Consider the following 25,019-nt stretch of genomic DNA (forward strand, 5'->3'; position numbering starts at 1 on the left):
ATTTCAAATTTCCAGAGTGCTCCTTTCCCGATGCCTCTATCTATACCCATTCTGTGTTGTTCTTGGGAATCTTATAAAACAACAATCTTATTAATAAGGAAAACCTACAGTAAAAAAATATTAAAAATACATTACTCAAATATATTACGAAAATTGATACGGTAAACTATATCGATAAGACAGATAAAGGGGAGTAAAGTAAAATCACTTACACAATCACTGTTAATATTGATAGACTGATTACATAATGACATCATCAAAATGCTTACTGTCTTGGTCACTGTATTATTGCAGTGAAGAAAAATATCAAAATTTTAGCTTTCACTGGCTTTTCACTGGCTACATGCACACATTTTGACTTAAACAAGAGAGCAAAACAAAACTGCCTTTGCCAGACAGACACATTCACTTGCTTGCCACAGAGGGCTACCAAATGGAAGTGGTGGTCTAACCGGAGTCACAGAAATTAGCCCCACCCCAGGGCTAAAATTTGTCTTTTATCTCCTTCCCTATATACTGCAGAGTTGCTAGCATTCACTTCCAAGTTATTTTTTGAATCGTTCACGATGTCTAATTCCTATACATAATAAAAACCTACTGGCGTCTCTTGTGCTATATTAGGTATTCTGAGTTTCTTTTGTAAACCAGGGAGTCTGACATGCTGAAGATATCTCAAGTGTGAGTTCTTAAATTATTACTAGTTTTTCCTTTTATTGGGATTTTTCCCTGTCAGCCTCATCCATATGTAAAAAAAATGTATGGGCAGGCTCTCTAGCCCACGCTCGCAAAGGTTCCTGGACTGTGCAGCGTCTGGACAGGAGTTAAAACTAAAAAAAAGATCCATCTAAAGTTTCATAGATTGATATGCTTTTATATTTAAAAACATCTTCAAGCTAATCTTCTGTTAATGCTCTGCATGTGTTTATACGCAGTTTAAGAGAGTAATAGAAATAATAAAAAGCCTCTAAATAATGGAAGAATTGGTAGAGGTCCCACTAGAATCATTATCAAACAGTTTGTATAAAAGTACTGAATAAGTGCTGAATGTACGGAAAGAGAAATTAAAGGATTCTGGGATTATAGTGTGGCCACACAGAATAGTTTGGATGTTATATGACCACAAATGACATAAACTCTATGTGAACTCCAGTTAGAGAAAGATATTGGATTCCCTATGAAATATAGTTGGCAAAAGAACCCGAAAACCCAAACCTGTCAGGTAATACGGTTGCTATTTTATTAATTTTGTGGATATTTATTTAGCTAATGAAATGAACAGACTTGGTTTTGTGTAAGAAGGTTTCTGGGAAATAGCTAGCTGTTTAGAAACAAAAAAGTGTGGGGGTTTTTTCTTAAGAGGAGGAAAAGTGCGCATGTAGCAAACAATTAAAGTTATAAGTGTTGGCTTTAACCTCCATACGTGCTCCAGACCCTTAGCTATGAGCACTGCTGCCAGGGCAGTAGTGGTCTGCACGGTGGGCTTTGTCTTGTCCTGGGGTCAGAGATACTGAAAGGAAGAAAGAGAAAGAAAGATTAATCTGATAAAGGCATTGCCATTTCTAATCGGACTGATGGGAAACCGTGGTATGAAGTTAAAAAGGCAACACGGGGTGAATTACAGTGATGAACTACCTTAAAGCTGAAGCAATCAAAGAGATAGCTCTCACATATAAAAATTACTGTGGCATCTTTATTCATCAACAGTTTTGCACAAGTGTCTCATATTCAGTCCCTTCCATGAACAACTAAAGCACTCTGACACATTTGATCAGATTAAATCTTATGTGGGGGACTGACCCACTGCGGTGCCTGCTGCTTACTTCCCAGAGTGAATTTCTCACTGCCACGCGGAAGAATTCACTTTTCAAAGCCTGAAAATGACGAACTCCAAAAAGTGACACCACCACAGTCGGGTGCCTGCACTTGTAACTTATGCAGTGGAATTGCAAGTGCTTTTACTCCTGTGTACGATAGCAGTAAAATTTTTCGCATATACCGACAGCTGAAAACCTGAGGAAGTGAAATGTATGATTCCTAGTTCAGAAAGCATTCATTCAAACAGACGTCTCATGGAAGTTTTCTGCACATTTGTAGGAGACAAAAGAATCACATAACAAAATTCAGTAATAAAAAGCCTACCATTGAGTAACGGATAAACAGATATGTTTGATTCAAATATAGTCAAATGATATGAAAAGCAAACATGGTATCCTACAGAATTCAGGATAAAACTCCTGTAAAAATTCATTCACATGATTTTAAGAATTAGCTTATGATTTGCTCTTAAGAAATGCTGAAGTCTTCCCATGACGCTGAATTCTGTGAGTCTTTTGAAGTTAACGGGCTCTGAAGATAATATTTTGCAGGATTGCATGCTAGTGAACACAGCAAACAAATATCAGTTTTGTGTGATCAAACATGTTCTTCCTTGCTAAGCACCACATAATTATGTCCCCATGTATCAGTCTGCTTAACGCGGGACTAGGAGTAAATACGCAGCTATTGATAAAGAAAATTAAGGGGATATAGAAAAACTGATCTAATAATAAGGTCTATATGTTGTTAGAACTTTATTTTTTCAACGCTGATGTTGTTATCACCTACAGAAGAGCTAAAAGGATTTAAAATAGTAAAGCCCATGAAAATAGCCTATCCTGTCCTTCTGGAGAGGTGGATCAGTATCCAAAAAGGATGTATACTAACACTAATAATGGTGAACAATGATGAACCAGATACATGTAGAGTTGTGAGAAAAAAACAACAGATGTAACTTTTAAACATTTTTTTTTAGTGTTAACCTCACAAATCTGTAATAAATACAATGTGATTCCAAGTCTTTTACTTGATTACTCTGGTTTTCTATCCTAAAGGATTCACCTTAAATAAAATACAGCATTTTTGAAATAAACTTCCTAAGATATTACTTGGGGTTTTCTGGCAAAACAGCAAAAATATTTTTTTATAAATCTTGGAAGCTGTATAGTTTAAAGATCAAGCAAAATCAAGTAACACTACTTCAGACATAGCATACATCACTTTATAGAAAGAGTACTTTATGGGACATTCAGTCAACATACTGCTGTGCATTTGGTGAAATACATTTATTGATTACATCTCAGGTGTCTTATATTGTGCAGTTTACAGGACAATTACACTATTTGCCCAGCTCTGGAATAAGTTTTTCCAAACTTTTCGAAGAGAACAATCGATGGTAACACTGTTTGGAAGTCCTAAAGAAATAAGAGAGACAAAAAAAGAGTTAAGTTTGTCTTTCATGGTTTAATCTTTTTTTTTAAGGTATTTTAGAGTTCTAAATATTGTCTTCTAGTTACATTCCATTATATGAGTTAGAATGCAATTATGCAAAATAATGTGTACAAACCACAAATTTTTGCATTATATGTACATTACTTTGAAGAAGAGCATGAGAATTGATTGATTTAATTGCAAGCAAATACGTATTTCAAAGTCGAAGTAATTATAGGCACTGCAAAAATTCCCTGCTCCAAAACCTAGATTTACAGTCTTTTGCAAATCATGGTATACAAAATTATATTCTCCACCCTCGCAACCAGGTAAGTTAAAGACAGCAAGATATCCTTGCAATATTTTAACTTTTCTACCTGGGTTAACATTAAAACATGGATATTAAACCAGCTCCATGAGAAATGGCAAAAAAAAGGAATATATATTCAATAAGTATCGGTGGCAATGAATTGATTAGGAGTTCTGGTAGAAAAAATATGAGCAGGGTGGCTCCTGAACACGTTTTTTCCAGGAAAAGTTCTCGGTTATTACATTCAATTTTTTTTTAAAACGAAAATGCTTACAAATCTAAATTGAATAACAGAAATGCAAGTGAACCTGTGCCTTAGAATACAATGTAAATACAGCCAACAAACAAGAAAGTAAAATAAGCTAAGTATTCTACTCAGTATTTTGATTTAGCTTCTTACTAATAAATGCTCACGGCAAATGATTAGCAAGTATACGGTGTTTAAGATCAAGGTTTTAAACCATTCTTAATAAATCTATTTTCTTTGACCCTGAAATACTGGGAATAGTATCATCAATACAAAATATTTGTTTTGCATTAAAATTGTTTTCCGTTTCCAAAAGTAACATACCACAGATGAATTATCAGCTTTCCAGGATCTGACAATTCATTTTTAAGAGAGAAGTTGGTCTGAACACTTTCTACTGTTTTCTATTGTCAACATGATGCTCTGTGAAAGGGCATGGAAATGCAACGTCTCCATAGAATGTCTGAGGCCATGAGTGAGTGAAAACTAAAATTTTTACGTTTTCAACACATTTCACAATTTGAAAGATTTGTTTTTCTCTTAAAAGCAGAATGAAAACTATTTCTTTTTTTCTGAAAAATAATGTGAAGGAGAACCATCGTTCCCTGGATGATTTAGACTTAGCTGCTTCACAGACCACAGTTTGGCTGAATCTCCACGGACAGACAGAGCAACTATGACTTCTGGTAAGCTTGATGCAAACACCGACATGGCCAACCTGAGTTTCATACGCACGGCGTATTACCAAGCTGTCACCATATAATTTCTTTCAACTCATACTCAAAGTTATTTGTTATGATTCCTCCACCATTCTGGGGCCTAAGTCTCAAAATAGCAAGGTAGACATATACATTCAAAATGAAATAATCTGTATGTGCTGTGAAAGTGAGTACTGTCGCATTCTGAACTGTTCACAAGATTTAATTTTTAATGTTTCTCTATGCCTTCTACCACCCGATTTCTTACCCAACAGAAACAGTCTATTTGCATATTTTCATATTATACTCTAAGAATGCCACAGTATTTTAATTTTCGTTGTGTGTTTGGCATCGCAAGCACCTTCTTACTGCAGGAAAAGTTGTCCATACAATTATTATAATAAATGTTATTATAACTCCAGCATAACTGCAAATAATTTCCTTCTAAAGTGAAGCTAGTTATATTTAATTCAGTAAATTCAACCATGTTCACGGGAATGGAAAAAACCACACCGGCTCTAGTTGCTGAGAAATCAAATAGATAATACAGCTATAATTTACAATTAAGTAGTAATTCAGAGTAGAATATAGTATCCTTTATTTTGAAAACAGGAAGTATATTTTCAATTTACACGCAGGACAGTTAAGTACAGTTTAACAAAAAAGCAGTGAACTTGGGGTGAGATGGAGAAATCAGTAAAAGGTGTACACCCTCCACATCAGGACAAAATCAGGAATGGTAAGTCTGAGCATTGAAGAAGTCTTCATTTGCTGGAGCAGACGGCTTTTGCTATTAGGATGCCTGGCCAAACGAAAACAATTGGCTGCCAAAATTAGCTCCTTGGGACGCTTTAGGAGCCTTTGAAGTGAACAGTTTTTTGAGCTGGAACTAAGCCCAGGTCCAGCTTCAAACTCAAATCAAAATGACAAAGAGGAAATTTTCTGTGCCACACGCCCCCTCAGTGTAAGATTACTTTGGGTTGGCAGCTGTACTGTTTATCTTGTTATTTAAAGCTATTTCGCTAGATACTCACAACTGAGCATTTAAACAACTGGCTCCGATTATGATGACAGCAGTTATGCTTGACCACATTTAGGAAACATCACACAGTCTGATGGATAAATGAAAGAAGTTTAGAATGTATACTAGGCAAACATTGCACTTCATGTATATAAAATATAAATATCTTTTTAGGAAAAGAACCCCATCCATTTCTGGATTTGAAGATATGGATTTTAATCAGATTTCAACGGTCTGAGAAAGTAAGGCCTGAAAATACCACTTGGCCTTGCAAGATGTACCTCGCAGCACTGAAGAGAGTCTGTCCCACTCTATCATTGTAGCAGCATAAAGGGAAAGGCATTGGGAGCCAGGTTCTCTCGTCTATCTAATTTGATGGTGAAATGTAGGTTCAAAGTATGCAGTGAAGAACTGCAATGCACTGCTGGCTGATTCTAGTAGACTGCCAGGATCATCTTGAGTTTAAGCCGATTGCTACGTAGCGTAGAAGATATGAAGTTATGTAGATAATCCTTCTGAAGTCTCCTTTTAAGGCTTCTTCAAAATTATTTTCACCATCGGTCCTTCATTGTTGATAGCTGGAATGAATTAGCTTACACATATGAATTCCCACATATTGGCGAGATTGACCCTACCGTGTTGCAGTCTCAGGATCATAGGAGCATGGAGCTGAGCTTTATGGAATGTTTCCACAATGAATTCTTAAATCATGCCATATAATTCTCAGCATCAGAGCCCTGTAATTCTCAGGACCGAGACCTATTTTTAAATTCCCAAAGTTAATATAACACTTCCTTTTTAAACTTGCCAAGCTTTGACTCCTTTCACTCTAGTGTAATTGTAAGTAACTCAAATTCAACTGACAGAGCTTAACAAGACCTATGAACCCTTTCAATATATGTGACTACTTGACTGTCATGTGTGCTCATCAGTTCTAAACAATGGAGTCAAAAAAGGTGACATAAAGCCACCAAAGATTTGTCTCAGTCAGCACACTCTGATGTCATAGATTGGACTTGCCAAATGCACACATAGTTTATTGTTGGAATGGTATTATTAAAGCAATTTCTAAAGACATTTTACACCTGAGTATGCGGACGTACCTTAATACTGACCATGTACAAATAACATTGGCAAACCAATGAGACCTTGTAGACCTACATATCAGTTTGAAGGCCTTTGAAAATGCATTCCCTCATATTCTAGTGATAAATTTATCCTAACAGTGTTTCTTTCCAAACAATTTAGAGAGTACTGTACAATTTCCTGCAATATAAAAATGCATTTTGGAATGAGATAGGTATTACAATTAAGTATCTTCTTGGAAATTTCATGACCATTTATTCTCAGCTCCTGCATATACACTTCGGGTAATTTCCGACAGCAAATCTATCCGGTCCATAATAATTATGAAGCTGTTAAGTATGTGATAAACTTGGAACAATAAGCTTACAACAAACTTCTGATACCTGATTTACAGCTTTGTATAGTCTTTCTCTGTAATGACAAAAATTTCATTTTGTTGCATAAATAGAGATTGGGTTGCGTAAATGGAGATAAAAGTTGCATTCGGTTGTATGAATGCAGATTTCCTTCCTAGGCTAGGAAAAGTAGCACCTTAAGATGTTTCAAAGATAAATTCTATAACCTCTCTAACGAAAAGTATTCCACCTATAGTGGCGATTCAGAGCACCGAGTCCTCTTCTCAGCCAATCTAACAATACTGGAGCCGCTGTACGATTGCAGGATGTCAACCATGACACCACGTGCTATGCAAAAGGTAAACCAATCCATGAAAGGTTTGAATCTCAGAAAAACTTTTTTTCTGGTGCTGGAATTATATCTGTAGGTAACTTCTGCTAAGAATCAATGGCAGAAGGAATGACTGAAAAATGGGCACAGCTGCTAGAATCCTAATTCTATCTTCATGCTACCGAATAGGAAAAGCAGGGAACAAACTTCTCTTCAGCTTGAAAACAACATCCACAGGTACACATCAAGACTTTAGAGGATGCAATGGGAAATTCTGCATAAATGTCCATGTAATAGTTATGTGCTTAGTGCAAGGTAAGCCCACCGAGCAATCTTGCTTTCCCACAAGGCTGGGACACAGCTCATGCGCACGCCTCATCTGAAAACCAGGCAGTACTGCCAGGTGCCACCGTACAGCCACAGTCCACAACCCCCTCTGTTTAATACTAAGTGGTCACATTTAAGTATTCCCTATGATCTTAATGCTTGTAACAGTAAAATTAGGGTTTTAAATTGAGCTGTCATAGTAAGACTCCCGGCCTATTAATAGCTATGGAGGCCTCTAACAAGGAAGCAAAGCAGAAATGGCAAGCCGTTATACAAGTAAAATGTTGATCCATCTAACTTTTATTCTTAGCAAATTTATCAATACTGGTTAACAATACTTCCAACTAGTACAGGGCCTTCTGACATGACAAAATGAGTGTAACAACCCATTCTGTCAATACAGCACAAATGTCATTTCAAGTGCTCAAAACCCACTAAGCTACCCTAAAAAAGATTGATTTATCTGCTCCAGTGTTTCTTTGGGGCAAACTTTTCTCACAACTGAAACCAATTAGTGGGCCTGGCACTTGTAGTGCAGAATGTAGGTCAGCATCAAGTAATAAAAAAGTATTGACTTTTCTCTGTCTGTAAGCAGCATGAAAGGGGTGCCATGGCCTTGTCGTATATGAAAAGAGCTCCATTAATTTCACTTATTTCAACCAGTGCTGTCAAATACTAATGCTTCTATTGCACTTTTCACACAAAGTACATTGACACCAATCCTGGCCCCAGTGAAACAAGTTTACAATATTTCAGTCAGTGAAAGGGGCACTATAATTTTTAATTCCCTGTTGTACATTTAGTCTCTTTAAGCAGCACTGCTCAGAAGACCTACTGAGAGATATGAGCTGGGACATTAATAATGGCTACACACTTCTTCCCATGGGCAACAGAACCTATTTCTTGGGCATAGCTTCAACAGCTAATTAGCCATAAAGTTCAGGACACAGTTGTTTGGCGTAACTCTGTTTTTGTGGCTGGTGGGCACAGACTGCCAATTTTGCTTTCCGCTGTGGAGAAATATCCAAAAATGAGGAATAGGTCTTCTGTGACTTAAGGCTATAAAATTGAAAAGCTAATGTGTTAACCAATTGGGTCAACTAGCCCCTTCAAATAAGAGATAATAACAAAAGCCTGGATCATGCCTTAGGGACTGGCTCTCATTGTGCCAGTGCAGAAGGATTGACTTCCAGGGAAAGGCGTGCCTAATCGGAGTTCCCTGCGCTACAGTGGACAAGTGACCACTGCTGTGATGAAAAGGGTAGAATTACACCTTCCACTATTCAGCTTACCAGCGCAATGCAGGGGAGGAGTTTAAGGAGACACCATCTATACCATCCTTCAGCTGCCTGCTACTGCTACCCATTCTAAACCATCTAAATTTTGTTCTTTTGGGTAAGTGCAATGAAAAAAAACTGTGCTTCCATGGAGACTTTATGAGCTTCTCTATACTGTGGATTGACACAGCGATGGTAGCGATGGTCAAACTGACCTAAAATTTTATGATCCTGTTTCCCTCTATTCTATGCCATTTCCCTCCTAAACTGCCTCCTTTTTTTTTTTTTTTCCTTTTTTTTTTTTTTGCAAGTTAAGTTTATGGTTCTTCTTGACAAGCTTGAGGGCTGAGTATGATGTCTAACTCATTCCCTAATTACCTCCTGCAAGTACAAACATTGTCAACAACAATAAACCTCTTTGATTTAAAAAGACTGAGTGACTATGGTAGAAGGCAATTTTCTATTTCCTTTAATGACTTCATAAGTGCAAGTCTTACCCTTTGAATCAACTTGCTATTAGATCTTAAAATAAAATTATATTGTACAGCCATTAAAAGGCAACTTTATAACCTTCTGTGTTACACTTACATCAGGCAAGTTTTTTCTACTTGTTAGTTTTAGTCTTTTATTGACATTATGATAATGTGTTGTAAAAAAAAATAAGGAAATTATGTTCACAGTAGGAAATCTAACAACACTATTTTAATATCGTATCTTCCAAACAGAAAGAGAAAACATTAATTGCTATTTAATTTATGTAACAAACATTTCATTATTATTACACTTAAACTTTCATGGAGATTTATAACTATCACCGACTCTTACACATTTCATCTTTTGGAATTATAAATGAGGAAACCAAACTCAAGCAGTGCTTTCTAGAAATTATGAAAGATTTCTAATTATGGCTTATGAATCTGAAAAACCACTTATCTGATAATCACATAGGTTTAGATACTTCCTGCGTGATGCGTCCAGTACAAGCAGTACAGCAGCGTGTGCTCCTTTGTGAGAGCCTAACATGGAAATTATAACACTATTCCTCCCTTTCTCTAGTATTCTGAGAAAGAAGTATTCTGCTACTAATCTGTGGTCACTGAAGTTTGCTTTCTTAGCTCAGCAGCTAAGCTGTAGCAATTTGTGCTCTGGAGATAATTGGAGATAACTGGCTAACACAAGTCAAACTCTAAAACTTCTTGTCCTCATCTGCGCAAGGTAGGAGAGAACGTGTTCTAGCCTGGAAAAGAGCCTATTTCTGCTCCTGCATGGTTAGAAGCAGTTTAGGCAAAGGAACAAAAGCATATCCCACGGTACTCTTCTGTAGCTGCACAACTTAAGGTACGATATGACAGAAAATAATGATGCTTTTGAGAATGCAATAGTTTGAGCCATTGTACAAGGAAAGCAAAAGCGCTTCTAAACAGATAGGATATTTTGCAATAGCTGTGTTCATTAAGGATTACAAATGCATCAACACTTACAGTGCTCTCTTACAAGCAAAGGCAAATTATCTCTTGGCTTTGATGGAGGTTTTGTGCAAGGAAGGACAAAGGAAAAAAGGGGAAGAATTTGGTCCAGTGAATTACTTTTTCTTGTAAGTATTGCCCCTCTAAAATTAACCTGGCATCTGAACCTAGCCTGTCCTTTTTGTCATGTGTAATACAACCAGCAATGAAGATTTGTGGTCCAAATTTGCATTTGTTACATTTACTTAGTACCCTGCAGTTACTGTGGTTGCCCAAGGGGAAGGAAGGGTGGAATTCCCAGCTGTACCCTCTGTGTTCATTTATTCCATTTACTGATGATCTGCAAGCCAGACGCTGCCTGGTCCTTCCTCCCAAACATGTACTAGCTTTGCCATGCTTTAAAAAGAAATACAGTCTCCTTTATAAATAATAATTTATTTTATAATAAATGATAATAAGATCATGAATTTATTTATGTGTATAAAGCTAATCTACTGAAAAAGAATAAATCACCTTTATGTAGATACTTTTAAGGTACTTTTAGACATATTCAGAGCCAGTATCAATATTAAAAGTACAGTTTGCCACACAGAAAGTTCCAGTGCATGCTGTACCTTATGTTAGTCAACATTACGAAACATCACCCAAATTCTGTTCTGAATGCCTGTATTTGAACCAAAATTGCCAAAGATTATATTCTACTTTTTCAACTAATGTAGCCTTTTTTTACAAGTAAATTGAATTAAGAAACCAATGTGAATTTGTCTGCAAGCTATTTCATACTTGGATACCCTTGAACTTTACTGAATCTGGGCTAAAAAACAAATGTGCAGTTGAAATAGTTGAGTAGGTATTCAGAATCCCAAGAGGTGTTTATTTGCTATTGTCATGCAAGTGTCTACTGCTTGCAGGGTATTTTAACAAAATATTTTTTAGGACATGTTCGTCTTAATTTGTTTGAGATGTATAAATAACATTGTCAAGTATGAAAACACACTGATGAGTAATCCATAACCCTTTTATGAAGTTATTAAATCTGAGGTGGAACTATGCCTAATACTACATTCCTGTGTACAGAAAAATATAGAGAGTCTTAAAAGCATCTGATGAAAAAGTAGAGGAAGTATTTATAGTGCTTGTATTTTTAAACCAACTTGTCCTACCCATCACATACACTCCACTACCAACAGGACTTTTATTAGAAAATAATGCACTTAGGGATAAGTATGTTGACTTATGCCATTCATAAGCTGCCCCTTTCATTGTCTAATCTGTTCAACCACAACATTCTCTATCCAGCTGAAAATCAGCCAGTGCCAAGTGTTAACTGCCAAGACAAACTCAGAACCATTTTAACCTGCTGGACTAAAGCCAGAAAACGTTTAACCTGCCAAGATCAAGTTGTAGCTATCTCTAACTTGCCAAAATCATGTCACTAGGAGTTAAGGAGGAAAAATTCTGGAGTTGAAATCCTCGAGTGAAAAATATTTTTTATCTTATCGGGTTAAGTTGTATCTGTTTGAAAAAAAAAAGTTGTAATCATTTAGAGTCAATTTAAAAAAAGTACATTGATTGCACTGTGTTTGGCATATGCAGCAAAACCAGTACTCCAGTTAGATTTCATCTTGTTTGTCATTGTTCTGGATGATGCTTTCAAATCTGACTGCTTTCTGTGGTGAAATGACTAGATATGCAGATCAAAGGAGAACAGTGGATGCTGTCTAGCTGAGCTTTAGCAAGGCTTTCAACACAGTCTCCCAGAGAGTCCTTTTAATCAAGCTGGTAAATTATAGTATCAGGTTCAAAGGGTAGCAATGAATGGTTTGTACTGTAACTGGAAGCCAGGTACAAATGTATTTCCTCAGGTGCTATCTTGGGACCTGTCTTGTTTAGTATCTTCATCAGTGACCCGGAGGTGGAGATGGAATGCGCTCTCGTCAAGATCATGGACAACACCAAACTAATGGGTGCCATCGATTCATTGAGGGCTATCATTCAGAGTGATGTAGACAAGCTAGAGGAATGGCCTGACAGAACCTCGCAAAATTCAGCACAGCCAAATGCACCTGGCACAGACTAACACCAGAAACAAAGCAGGCTGGAGGCTGACAGGCTGGGTAGCAGCTCTGCAGAAGAGGACCTGAGCATCCTGGTGGGCAACTAGCTAAACATGAGTCAGCAATGTGCCCTAGCAGTGATGAAAGCTGAAGAGAAAACCAGCTTTCCCATTTTGTAAATATAAGCTACCTTCAGAAGAGATTGAAGTGACCAAACAGGAAAAGACCCTTCTCGTTTTGCAGTCATCTTACTTTGGAGACCAGCTAATGCTAGAAAAACTACTCATCTCCTATACTGTGTTCACAAATGTTCTCACTAATCAATGAAAGCAGAACAATAGCTCTTAGGCTAATACCCATTGCTACTTTTTCTGCCTGCATTTATTCATATATGATAACATATCTTCTTTGTGCATCATGGGTTTTTTTTCATTTTTCAGTGGCACTTTTTTTCTTGCATAAAACCATCGGTTCTTTGATACAGTTCAGGAATAGCATCAGCAACACTGATTATTCACTCAGGTGCCACAGATTTGTTTTGGCATTGACATGAAGCTAGTTCTGTCAAACTGCTGCTGATTAAGAAACTTCAGGGAGAGGAACAGTTGATATTTATAGCCAAACATTATTTCATATTCCACAGTGTTGAGAAAAGTGAAAAGGATTCCACATATTAGCACAAAATTAAGAAATAGATTGTTGAACACAAGCTAAAATCATGCTGTCTTGGTTCTGATAATAATACATGTTATATATACACTAAATGTAACAACTTGTGCAAACATATTCTACGGTAGTACCTAAGCAAAAGTTTATTTCATTTTTCAGCTAGATAACTTCCAAACTAAATTCTATGCTCCCTTGCCCATGTTGAGGGAAGAATTTTGCCTTAGACTTTCTTTAACATCTATGCCTTTAATGTCTATGCAGAACTTTCAATGTGTAGCTGAGTACTATTATATCTTATAAATGAACAGGAACTAGGAATTTTTACAATGTTTTATATGCTAATTTATTCATTGACAGTGTAGTAGCAATATAAGTTATACTGTAAAGTTTCCCATACTTCTCTGAGGACTTTGGATTTGACCTGAAGTGTGGAAATTCTTTAAATAGCAACACATTTTGGTCTTCCTCCTGCCAAAGGCTTGGGCATCTGCAAAAACTACAAATCATGCCAAACTCTTTGAGTGATATATGGAAGACCACAATCCACTAGGAAATAAGCTAAGACCAACTCATTCATTTCATTTAGGTCCTTCTGTGGGATTTGAACCATCCAGCCCACAAACCGTGTCTCATGAGATTGCAGTATACATCCAGCCCACAGTAATAATGATTCATATACATATATGTGTATATGCTTTATTGCTACCTTTAGCTGGATTAAAAGCAATATATCAAATTTTATATTTCTGCTTCTTTTATTAGCTTTCTAGCACTTGATCAGCTGATAGAGGCGATAATGAAATGTTTTTTTATAAACTGGAGTTTGTAAGTCCTGTCCTGAGAATGTAATATTTCAAAAAATAGCCTAAGCTTTGGGGAAAAAACCAATTACAGAAACAGCATTAAAAATGCCAAGCACTGGGCAGAAGCAATTCTGGATCAGTTTAAAAAAGTGATTGATGAAACTCTAATCTGAGCTGAAGGAACAGTTTCACGACAAGCTGTGACCATTCCACACACTTCATTAGCTGCCATAATTAGCCTGGTGTTTCAATTTGTTAGAACTGGTGGGGACAATTTTACTCAGAATGCAAACATCAAAAAACAGGGTGCCTCAGACTTCAGAAGAGGCTGATGAGAAGCTTTTCTAGTCTCTGTTAACTAAAAGATTAATTACAGCTGATGGGAGGCTGTACTCTGATTGTCACTCTGTCTATGTGCATTACTTTTAGCATTAGAAGAAAGACATGGTTGACACTACACTGCTCAATCAAGCAGCTTCACATTAGTGTACAAAGTCTGTTAATATGCAATGTTTTTATTGTTTCTCTTTTTTTTCCCCCTCTAAGTTTGAGACTTTCATACCTGATAAGTTATACTTTAAACGAGCAGGGTATTCAGTTGCTAAAGATAAGCACTTACCACTCACTCACGCTGTTATTCCTTCACGCAACTACAAGTGAGAGATCCTAACACATCTCAAAGCTACTGGCTGGGAATATTATTATTTCCTGTTATCACAGTCAAAGTGTAAATTCCTACTCAAACAGTCTCATTACCAAAAAGAAAACCAATACAGTTGTGAAACAGATACTGTGTGCATCACAGCCTTTATATCTTGTCCCCTTTAGTTTAGGTGCCAATACCTCCGTACATTAACTCATCAAGGCTTGTAAGGTTATTTAAATAGAAATGAAGTCTGAATGTGAAGTGCAAAGGTTATTCCTAAATAATTCCATAACTCTCATTCTAGAATATTAAAACATGGTAATACACCTACTCATAAATAACTCCTTATGTGGATATGCTTTTCACTTTCCCTACACATTTTATGTTGAGATTAACAAAAACTATAAGAGAAGAAAGAATATAGTTTCTTATCTCTATCATGGTGGAACATCCTTTTAACCTGAGTTTATAAAGGGCACGTTGAAACCAGTCCTTCATTGCATTAAATGAATAAACACTGAAGTGTATTCCAAAGGGAATATCATATTACTATTTAAATGAGTTCAGAGCTGATTCATGAAATAAATTTTAAAGAAAGAAGCAGTAGCTACTTATGTCAAGCCATTAAGACAACGAGCAGTCTGTATTACTTACAGTCTCTCATTCACTCCAATGAAAGTGCACAAAGCTATCTTTTACTGTGATTTTTCCTATTCAGGGAATGTAGGTTACTCTAAAATCCATTTTACTGCACTGAAGTCCTACTGCTCTAAGAATAATCTACTCTTGCTCTCTGGAGAGATCATCAAAACAACAAAACCTTGCAGCCTTTCACTCAGCTGGAGCACACACCTGGCATAATCTCCCAGAACGGTTATATGTATTAATAACACTGCAAATTATACAACTATTCAATCATAATGGGTCATTGTGACCAAATATGTCATTCAGGCAACATTTTAAGATGCAACATTCTGTAGTGCTAAGTGTATCCATTGCAAGAAAACACCAGAATATGTATTTCTGATCTCAGATTTCAATTTGCCAACTCACCAGCAATGTGTATTTAAAGGTGAGATTAAAAAACAGTGTCTATTTTTCTGTGAAAATGGGTAACACCATTTTTCCTAGACCGTTCTTTCTAAATAGCATTTATCTACATACTGATTATATTCATTGTGGGCCAGATCCTTACCTGATGCAAATTAGCCTAGCTCCGTGGATATACCTCAGTTACGCTAGGTGCTGAGGATCAGTTCTCATACCTGGATTTTTTAAATTATATAGACCATGTCATTCTTAGAGGATTGTGAAAAGCTTTATGTTACTTTCACTTCAACTCTATTTAACCAGCACAATCAAGGTCTAGGTAAGTATTATCAAATAATAAGTAGTTTGCTTTTGTAGATACGTTTCATAAAGAATTTTAAGTCACTTCAAAATACAGCCTTTTTAATTCAATATTGTGGCAAATGGACCTGAGTTTAAATACATTATGTTCAGCAGATATATAAACAAATCTACTTAATTCCAAGAATGCTGAACAGGCCATCCAAAACTGTCATCAAAAGGCAAGGCCAAGCACTTCCCAGTTGAGTGTGAGGATTTTCAATTCCACCAAACAAAATAATATTCAAATAGGGAACACCTAAAACCAATATAAACAAAACAAATTAGGTGTAACTTCAAACTCTACCATTTCCAGCTCAACAGATTATTTTTTTGCATTAAAAGCTCTGCCACAAGTTACTGTAATGTACCCTAAGAATGCACTGAAGGAATTGGTGCAATAGGATACTCTATTTCTAAAGTGTTTCTGAATAAACAAGAGGCTTTAAAATGTTTAAGCAATGCATACCTTAGGAATTATTTAGAAAGTTAAGACATACGTATATCTCCCTCAAAGAAATATTGGTTAAAGTTAGCTCTTACTAAAAAGCAAGATTTTCTTTTATACTACAAGCTCCATTATTAAATGAGGAAGGTAGGCAAAGCAAGACATTTATCATCCAACAGACAAATGACACAGGATTGCTAGTTAGACAGTATAATAAGTACCATCTAATTTTCTCTTTCGAATCAATTTATTCTTCAAAGCCTTGGATCATCATCAAGGGACTGCATTTTCCCGTTGAGAAATTAGGGAACTGAAAATCAGGTTTTATAAAATATTCAACTAGTTGCTGACAAACCCTTACAAATAACCACTAGAATGGTTTTGATTAGAACAGTGGTGACAGTATCTTTTCTTATGCAAATAACTGACTGGTTTGACTCTTCTCAGTCACTACGTTGTAGCATTCCCTCAAAATCAGACCCTGTAACTCATCAGTAACCTTCACCAGAAAGTTTTTCCAGCCTTTTTTTTCAGCCTTCCAGTTATCCACAGATTATTTTCTGCATTCAGTTAAAATAGTAGCCAGGGATACATTTTGTATATTTTAATTTGCTTCACAGTGTTTACCTTCCTTCTATACCTAAGAAAATAATTTGAAAGATCACAGATAATTAATAATCATTTGTATTACATATATCAAGAGTAGCATTTTTCAAAGGCAGTGGTGACCTTAAGGATTTTCTCAAAGGAAACAATCAAGAACTTTTCCAATGGGAGTTCTGAAAGTGATCTTCCTGACAAAGTATATTTCTGTACATACGACACAGTCATTCAGTAAAGAATCTGGAAAAATCACTATATCAACAGTCAAAAGTTGAAATTGTCATTTGCTTTCCTGTAAGACTGAATGGGTGCATCTTACAATGAGAGATATTTCATTCTAGTCCTGTGAATGAGAGGTAATGTCTGCTGTTCCCACTGTTGGATATGACACGCTCCTCTCTTTTTTAATATATTTGCTTCTGAACAGTACATTATGACATGTACTAAAAATAAAAGGAAAAAAAAAAATCAGTACAAGTTGCAAAAGTGACTAAGCCATTTTTTGTTACCCAGTTTCAGAGACCGCCTAATATTAAGCTCACCTGTGATATTAAATTGGGCAACACTGCTCTTTCTTGTACTACCTAACCAGGTAGCTGAACGCCTGAGCTCCAAGGAGCTCACAGCTCTGAAGAATAATGCTGCTGTGGGAATCGCCCTATGTGCCAACAAGGAATTACTCAAGTTGATTTTCACATGAAGGTACAGCAGCCTTCTGACTCACAGTGATTGTTCTGAGAGCAGAAAATATATGCTACAGGTAAAAAATGCATAGGATTGCATGAATGCATAGGATGCACTGTTGTAGGACCAAATCCTTGGGTTTAAATTATTTGGTTTGGCACAGGACTCAGGGTAGGAAGAAAAGTGACAGAAAGCAGCTTTATCTTGGAAAGAGATAGTTGATAACTCAAACTAAGGGTCCATTTGGGGCATCTGAATAGATACATCATGTCATGCCAACAGTAATAATCATACAGGACAATAATCATTGGTCGGGAATTGCTGGAGTGCAACACACTTTGGCAACAACCTTTATTATCCCTGATATGGCTCATGAGGAAACCGGTGGTGTTCTTACAGATCATCTAATAATTCCCCTACAACAGAGTCACTTCTGGCTGCCACATTATGTCAGCTCTGCATTGCCTAGGAAAACACATTGCAGTTGTATTGGTGAACTAAGAATCTGATATTCAAAATACATTCTAGCTCTTCTCATTGTATATTAATAACTTCTGTCACAAAGCTCACTAGTAAACATGGCCTTAAAAGTAACCTGTAATAAGGCTGATAATACAGATGCACATTAGCCAATATCACACTGTATTAGAAAATATTCTGTGTAATCTTTTTTTCCTAATTAAAGTGAAAAGAAAACAAGCAAATTTCTTTAAAAAATTGTCACAAAGTCACAATCTAAGAGGTATAATGTATGTGTAAACTTTTTCTATCTCAAGTCCAGTCACTGCAAGGTCAGGAAAAATAGAGTTAAGGTGAAATTTAAATAAATTTCAGTATAGTCAGGGATGGAAAATTGTCAATAGTGTATCAAACAATTCTGCCACATAATGACATCATCCACTAGACACGTGATTGTTGTGAGTATGTTGTTGGTCCTACAAGAGATGAAACTAATTTTCAAACAGAACGAATCACTTCCCTGCTCCTGCTCTATTTTTCCCCTCAGAAAAATACTATACAAAGATAAATTTACTGTGGAACCACAGGACGTAGTGGTCTCAGAATAATGTGGAAGAAAATGGATTGGCCATGGCCGTGTAGAAGAGTCACACTCACTTCCTAAGGCACTGAGATTTTCAGGCCATATTACGTTCTCTTTGTGGACCTCTTCCCACATATCTGGAAGTTAGGGCCCTATCTGATAATGTGATTCCACTTGGGCCGTAAGGTGAGCAACAATGAAAACCACAGACGATATTGAACTTCTAGAGGCAGCAGACTATATAAAATAGGATTAATTCCTTGGACACACAGCAGGTTCTCTTTTTCATCATAAAAAGCCCAAACAGTGAAGTCACGTGAGAGGAATTATGTAGTTGAGACACTCATAGATATTTGATCCTTACAATTTTCTTTCAATAGAAAGGAAGTAAAAGATCATAGAATGAATCATAGAATATGATGGGTTGGAAGGGACCTTTAAAGAGACCCCCCTGCAGTAAGCAGGGACATCTTCAACTAGATGAAGTTGCTCAGAGCCTCATCAAGCCTGGCCTTGAACGTCTCCAGGGATGGGGCGTCCACCACCTCTCTGGGCAACCTGTGCCAGTGTCTCATCACCCCCATTGTAAAGAATTTCTTCCTTATGTCTAATCTAAACGTACCCTGCTCTAGTTTAAAACCATTGCCCCTCGTCCTATCGCTACATGCCCTTGCAAACAGGCCCTCCCCAGCTTTCTTCAGTACCCTTCAGGTACTGGAATTCTTTCTGATTCCAGATCAAGAATTTTTTCCATTTTCTGTTATCTCTCTTATCCCAGATAGGAAATTTGTGACAGCTCTTGGACAAAGAGCCAAATTTACACCTAGTGTAAATCAATGAAACTCTATACTTTGCATTAGACTTATGTCCTAACATTCTTTTATATAAACTCTGGCTTAAAGTACATACACACATTGGTGTTTATCTGTTATATATGTCATGATTTAATTAAATACTTCTGCAACTTCGTATAATCTCAGTTGAAGGCAATCACTGTCCAACAACATCGACTGAATCTGTTGATTGTACCTATATCTACACTGGTTGAATTTGAGCCTGTAATTCTCTGCGTCTGGTGACAAAGATGGAAGTGACAATTTATATAAGGAACAACTATTGCCTGCTCTAATGGCTACACAATACTGTGAAAATGCCAGTAGTGTTGACTACAGCCTAATTTCTACTGCTCCAACAAAAATCGAATTGGGTTGGTGGTGAATTACAAGGGCTATTTTTCCTAGCCTAGGCAAGGCCATGACAATCAGAAATATTTGAACTCGATATTTAATTAATGCTGGCAGTATTCTATAAGTGATTTCCACTCAACAACGTCTAATTATTTAATTATTTCACGTTATTAATGGAATGAAACAATTCAAAACAAACAGCTAGAATGACTGTTTTGTAGGAAGCTCATAATCATCAATTCATACATGTAGAAATCTTCTTAAAATTATATTAAGCTGGCCTGTTGAACTCGAAAGGCATATTTTATCCCAATCAATGCATAAAAGTAAAATTATCCATAACTAAGGCATGTTTCTCTGCTGTACAGTTCAGCTGTAATGATCCCCACACACTGCACTTGCACATCAATTATGATAATCATAATCACGGTCGTTAAGCTGAATGTTCATTATTATCAGGATGCTGGTGACAGCAGATTCAATCATCGGGTGCAATGGGCAGGCAGTCACAGTCCCACCCAAGTTTCTGCAGACAGCGTTGTGCCACATTAAATCTATGATGTGTTCCACATCCCACTCCATTCCAAAAGCTGTAGACGGTAAAGGTCAACTTTATGTTCTGTGCAATATGCTTGGGTTCTCTAAATTAATTCTTTGCAGTACTGGGTATTTTTATGCTTTGTAGATAATAAAATTCTGTTTAGGGCCAAAATGCCTGTGCAAATAATGAAACAGTGATGCAGTCGTACTGTAATTCACCTATAATAAGGCATCAGAGGAAAGAATCTATCAGGAAGGAACATCTTAAAATGTCACTTCCTGAATTTTGCAAATAAGAAAACGTTAAACACTGTCATTAAAGTCAGTTTTCTAAAATGCATATGCAAACTAATTCCAATAGCGATTAAAGGCTGTAAGCTATCATTTCTGCCTCAGTAAATACGAACATATGTGAGTGTTTTGACAACTGAAAGATTATAGTTAGTGTATGTGATCCCTTGACTGTCCAGCTACATTGGAACCTATCATTGTAGATTAAATTCACAGTGACTGGTAATTTTTTTTTATACTGATATTTCTCACAAATTCTATCAAAGGCATTCCAAGGTATTTGGACATACAATATTAAACTTAAAATATGCAAGCATTTTTATAGAGGTTTACAACTGGGTAAACTAACTAGAATCAGTTTCACTAGAGGTATAATATTGCCATTTTTTGTTTATTTTTAGTGAAGAATTAGAATACAACAATTTTTCCCTTAACTCAGAAACTTCTTTGAAATGTAAACAGAATGAGATAAAAATCTGCAGATTATAACTAGATGAAAAGAAGAACTATTAACTTTTCCTCACATATCTATGGTAATCATCATGTTTAGAGGAAGTCTATGCTAATACCCTTACATTTTCCAGAAGAAATATAACAAAGCAATATTTTTCATTGTTGTTCATTTGGCTTCTAAAGTAATTATATAATTTACATACTGATTTTTCTGTGACTTGAATTAAAATTCATAAACACATGAAAATCTCAGGAAAATACAACTAGGACACGCTCTTGAACATACGCAGGGAAATTTTTTATATGTAGTTTTAAAAAAAGCCAGCTAATATCAAATAATACCTCAGCAGTTCAGAGGGGTCACTGATCCACTGACCACTGAACTGAGTTCTTGAAAGAACTTGTGCAGTAGTTTGTCTTCCCAGCAATGGTAAGAGAAACTTCACTGGTATAATACTGTCAGAAGCTGAATATACGTCATGGCAGCTATTCAGGTTGTAATATAAGTGCATCCACAGAAATATCACCTCACGGGAAACTCAAAGGAGGCTTGTGTTTAGCAGACAAACTGTCTCACAGATCATCAAAAATCTGGGTTTTTTGGTAATATTTCAGTACATGTCCTTTAGCCTGGTGATTCATTAGAACAGGATAATTTTGTTCATAGCAGTGATATATACAAATTTTTAATACAGTTTAGAAAATAGAAAGGGACAAAGAGCTCTTTCAAATTTAACAGTTAAGAAAGTATGACCTCACACCTGCCTATAGAACCTTTTCCATTAAAATATAGTGAGGAGGTGGAGGGCTTGGGTGGGTGGATTTTTTTTTTCTGGATAATAATGACCCATTAAAGCAGCAGGTAGGTCATAAATAGCTCTTTTCTCCTCTTATCTCTCTGTTTGGGTAAGCAGCTCCTAATTGAAGCTTCATATTGATTTAGAATTGGGGTTGGAAGGCTGTGTGTCATGTTGGGTTAATGTATACAGGTATTCACTTCCAGAGACTTATGTTGAAATCTATCCAAGATCACAAGTAAAGTGAGGTTAGTTGTTTCAGCTAAGCCCATAACTTATATATTTGTGATATGATACACAATATAAATATCTTTACATTGTTTGATATCTTCATCTGAGCCTGAGCAAGATGTGCTAAGGACTGGTAAAGGGAAAGTTTTTAGAGGACGAGTACCACCAATAAGACTTTTAGATGTTTTTATATATCATACTTATGCTGTGGGACTTCAGCCAGTCATATCCTCCATTCATTGCTTTTGAAAGACAAATTTAGATCTTTTTCTTTTAATATTGATCTTTATGCCTTTATTTGCAATGATTTAATTAATGTATGTTAAATTATCAAAATTTAACTCTGAGCTCATTTTTAAAGCTTTGAAAAGCAATTCTTTTAAAAATACTACTTCTCAAACTAAGATTCCTTGGAACTTGTTATATATTTACAAAGGTCAAGTTACTTTCAAGGAAATGAGTAATCGTACCTTACAAAGTGGTTTAGATTGGAAGAGACCTCTTGAAATCATCTAGTCCAACCCCCCTACTCATCTGGAGCAGGTTGCTCGGGACCGTGTCTAGCTGGGTTTTGAATACCTCCAAGGATGGAGACTCCACAACCTCTTTAGGCAACCTGTCACCCTCACAGGAAAAGAAAAAAGTTTCCTCATGTTCAGGTGTAATTTCACGCGTTTCAGTTTGTGTCCATTGCCTCTGGTCCTGTCACTGGACACTACGGAGTCTGAGAGAAGTCTGGCTCCCTCTTATTCCCTCCTGTCAGGTGTTTATACACATTGATGAGATCTCCCCTGAGCCTCCTCTTCTCCACACTCAAGAGTTCCAGAACTCTCAGCCTCTCCTCGTACAAAAGATGGTCCAGTCCCTTAACTGTCCTTGTGGCTCTGTGCTGCACTCTCTACCAAGTCCGTTATCCTTCTTGTACTGGGAAATTTTAACATGATTATGATACCTAATACAAATAGAGGCAATGCAAACAGGACACAAACTCGTGTTAGAACATGTTCTGAGGAAAACTTGCAGCGCTACAAAACCAGAAATAACATGAGATGCTCCTGAGAAAGCAGTCAGTTTAATGAGACAATCTTGCATTCAAGAATGGCTCTTCACTAATTTTCAGAATTTTCCAAACAACGTAAGCAGTAAAATCTTTCATTGTTTCTAATCAGGTTTTGCCATGATTTTCTGAAGGTTTATCTTAATTTGCAAAAGTAAATATGCAGTGACTTACCTTGTCTGCTACCCACTTCTTAGGCTGTACTTCCCGGAAGTGTTTAATTCCATAAGTTTCTTGGCCATATTTGACTGACCTATGAATCGATGGGTCATACTTCTCATTTTTATGATACGAAGAAAATGGCAGAAACCTGAAATTCAAGAATATTTAAAAAACAGTTATGCTTTACTCTAGATGCCACAGGGTTGATGTAAATCATAGATACTAACGCTACAGGAGGTGACAAGGACACATGTTTCTGCTATTTTCCACTACCTTCTTAATGTTCCCCCTCGGTATTTTGAGAGGATTACTGCAATTTCTCCTATAGCTGCTTTTATATTAAATTTGGAACAAAGAGATACAGAGCTTCAACAGGATAAAATAAAGACTTTCTGTACAGAGATATAACTTGCATTACTAGATTATTACTTCGGCCATATCTGCACTACCAACTGGTGTGATGTGAAGAGAGAATGAGCAAGGTTCAATTTGCTGGAATCTGCATGTTGACACCTCAAGTTTTAGCAGGCAGTGGCAGGCATGCACCACGCACAAGTACAGAGCTCATTTCTGGACAATTTGCATCTGCTCTACAAGTCATGTAGGCCCCCAACACATAACCTAAACCTGATGGTTCCATCGGGATGGAGACATTTCAAGCATGTCAGTATTGTAAGCATAAACCAAGGCAAACTTGCACCAGAAAGAATTCTCCCTGTACGTTAAATTAGATATGCATCTTTTTATGTCTGTTAACCAAAGCTAAATAAACAATACTTTCAATTAGCAGAATAAAAACTTATACAAATAGTACTGGTGACTTTCATGGATTGGCAGACCACAAAGCAAAGAAATTATTTGTTCTTAATTCACAAATTTTGTGCTTTCGCTCAAGTTATAATTATGTCCTAATTAGAAATCTTTTGGAGTCTGATTCTTTCACCTTCGGTCATACTGATGGGGGATTCCCTGCTCACATAGTGCCCCTGAACAGTGAAGCTCCAGCTACCTGCTTTAGGCATGGAATAGATTTTCAGATGGATGCCCCTAACTCCCATGGACAACTGCAGGTTTTCTGGGTAGGTTCTGCAGCAAACTCTATGGAGGAAGGTGAAAGACAAATACAAAGGATCTGCAAGAGACCCTACAGCGATGTCTTAGTTCCATCTATTTCAGTTTGCAAGAGGGTTATGAGAATAAATAGGTGCATTTTAATATAAAGTAAAATCTTGTGAATTAAGCCTATCGTTGCTGGCATTCTGAAAACAAAACAAACATTGTGAATTCTACAAGTGCAGGAAAAATTGTTGTACAGTAAAATTAGAAATATATGCTTCAGAAGTATAAAATATCACTTCAACTGCCGTGACAACAGGTGTAGTTAATTAAAACCTTTTCTAGTTGAAAGCTTTTCAGAATCCCAAATCCCTGTAAGAGTTAGGCAGTCAAAAAAGTTTTTGGTAAAGTTGGGCATTAAAATACCTTTCTTTGCCTCTTAGCTGATACAGACTCAGAAATTATTTATTTGGACTAAGTGATCCATCAGCAACTCTTTGAGTGTTTGGGTTTTTTTAAATTACATGTCTGTCTTTCCACTTCATAAAAAGAAGCTATTT

General features: G+C 36.5%; 1 protein-coding gene across 1 annotated transcript in view; it reads right to left on the minus strand.

Moving 5' to 3' along the window:
• Positions 1-3,149: 3,149 nt before the first annotated feature.
• Positions 3,150-25,019, minus strand: part of SPATA17 (spermatogenesis associated 17) — an 86,645-nt gene continuing 64,775 nt past the window's right edge. Inside the window, exons 9-10 of the mRNA XM_054196585.1 lie at positions 23,416-23,551; positions 3,150-3,230 (exon numbers count right to left, since the gene is read on the minus strand). Of these exons, the coding sequence (XP_054052560.1) occupies positions 3,150-3,230; positions 23,416-23,551 (217 nt within the window). The remainder of the gene's footprint in view (positions 3,231-23,415; positions 23,552-25,019) is intronic.

Source organism: Rissa tridactyla, chromosome 3, assembly GCF_028500815.1.
Source record: "Rissa tridactyla isolate bRisTri1 chromosome 3, bRisTri1.patW.cur.20221130, whole genome shotgun sequence".
NCBI classification, from domain to species: Eukaryota; Metazoa; Chordata; class Aves; order Charadriiformes; family Laridae; genus Rissa; species Rissa tridactyla.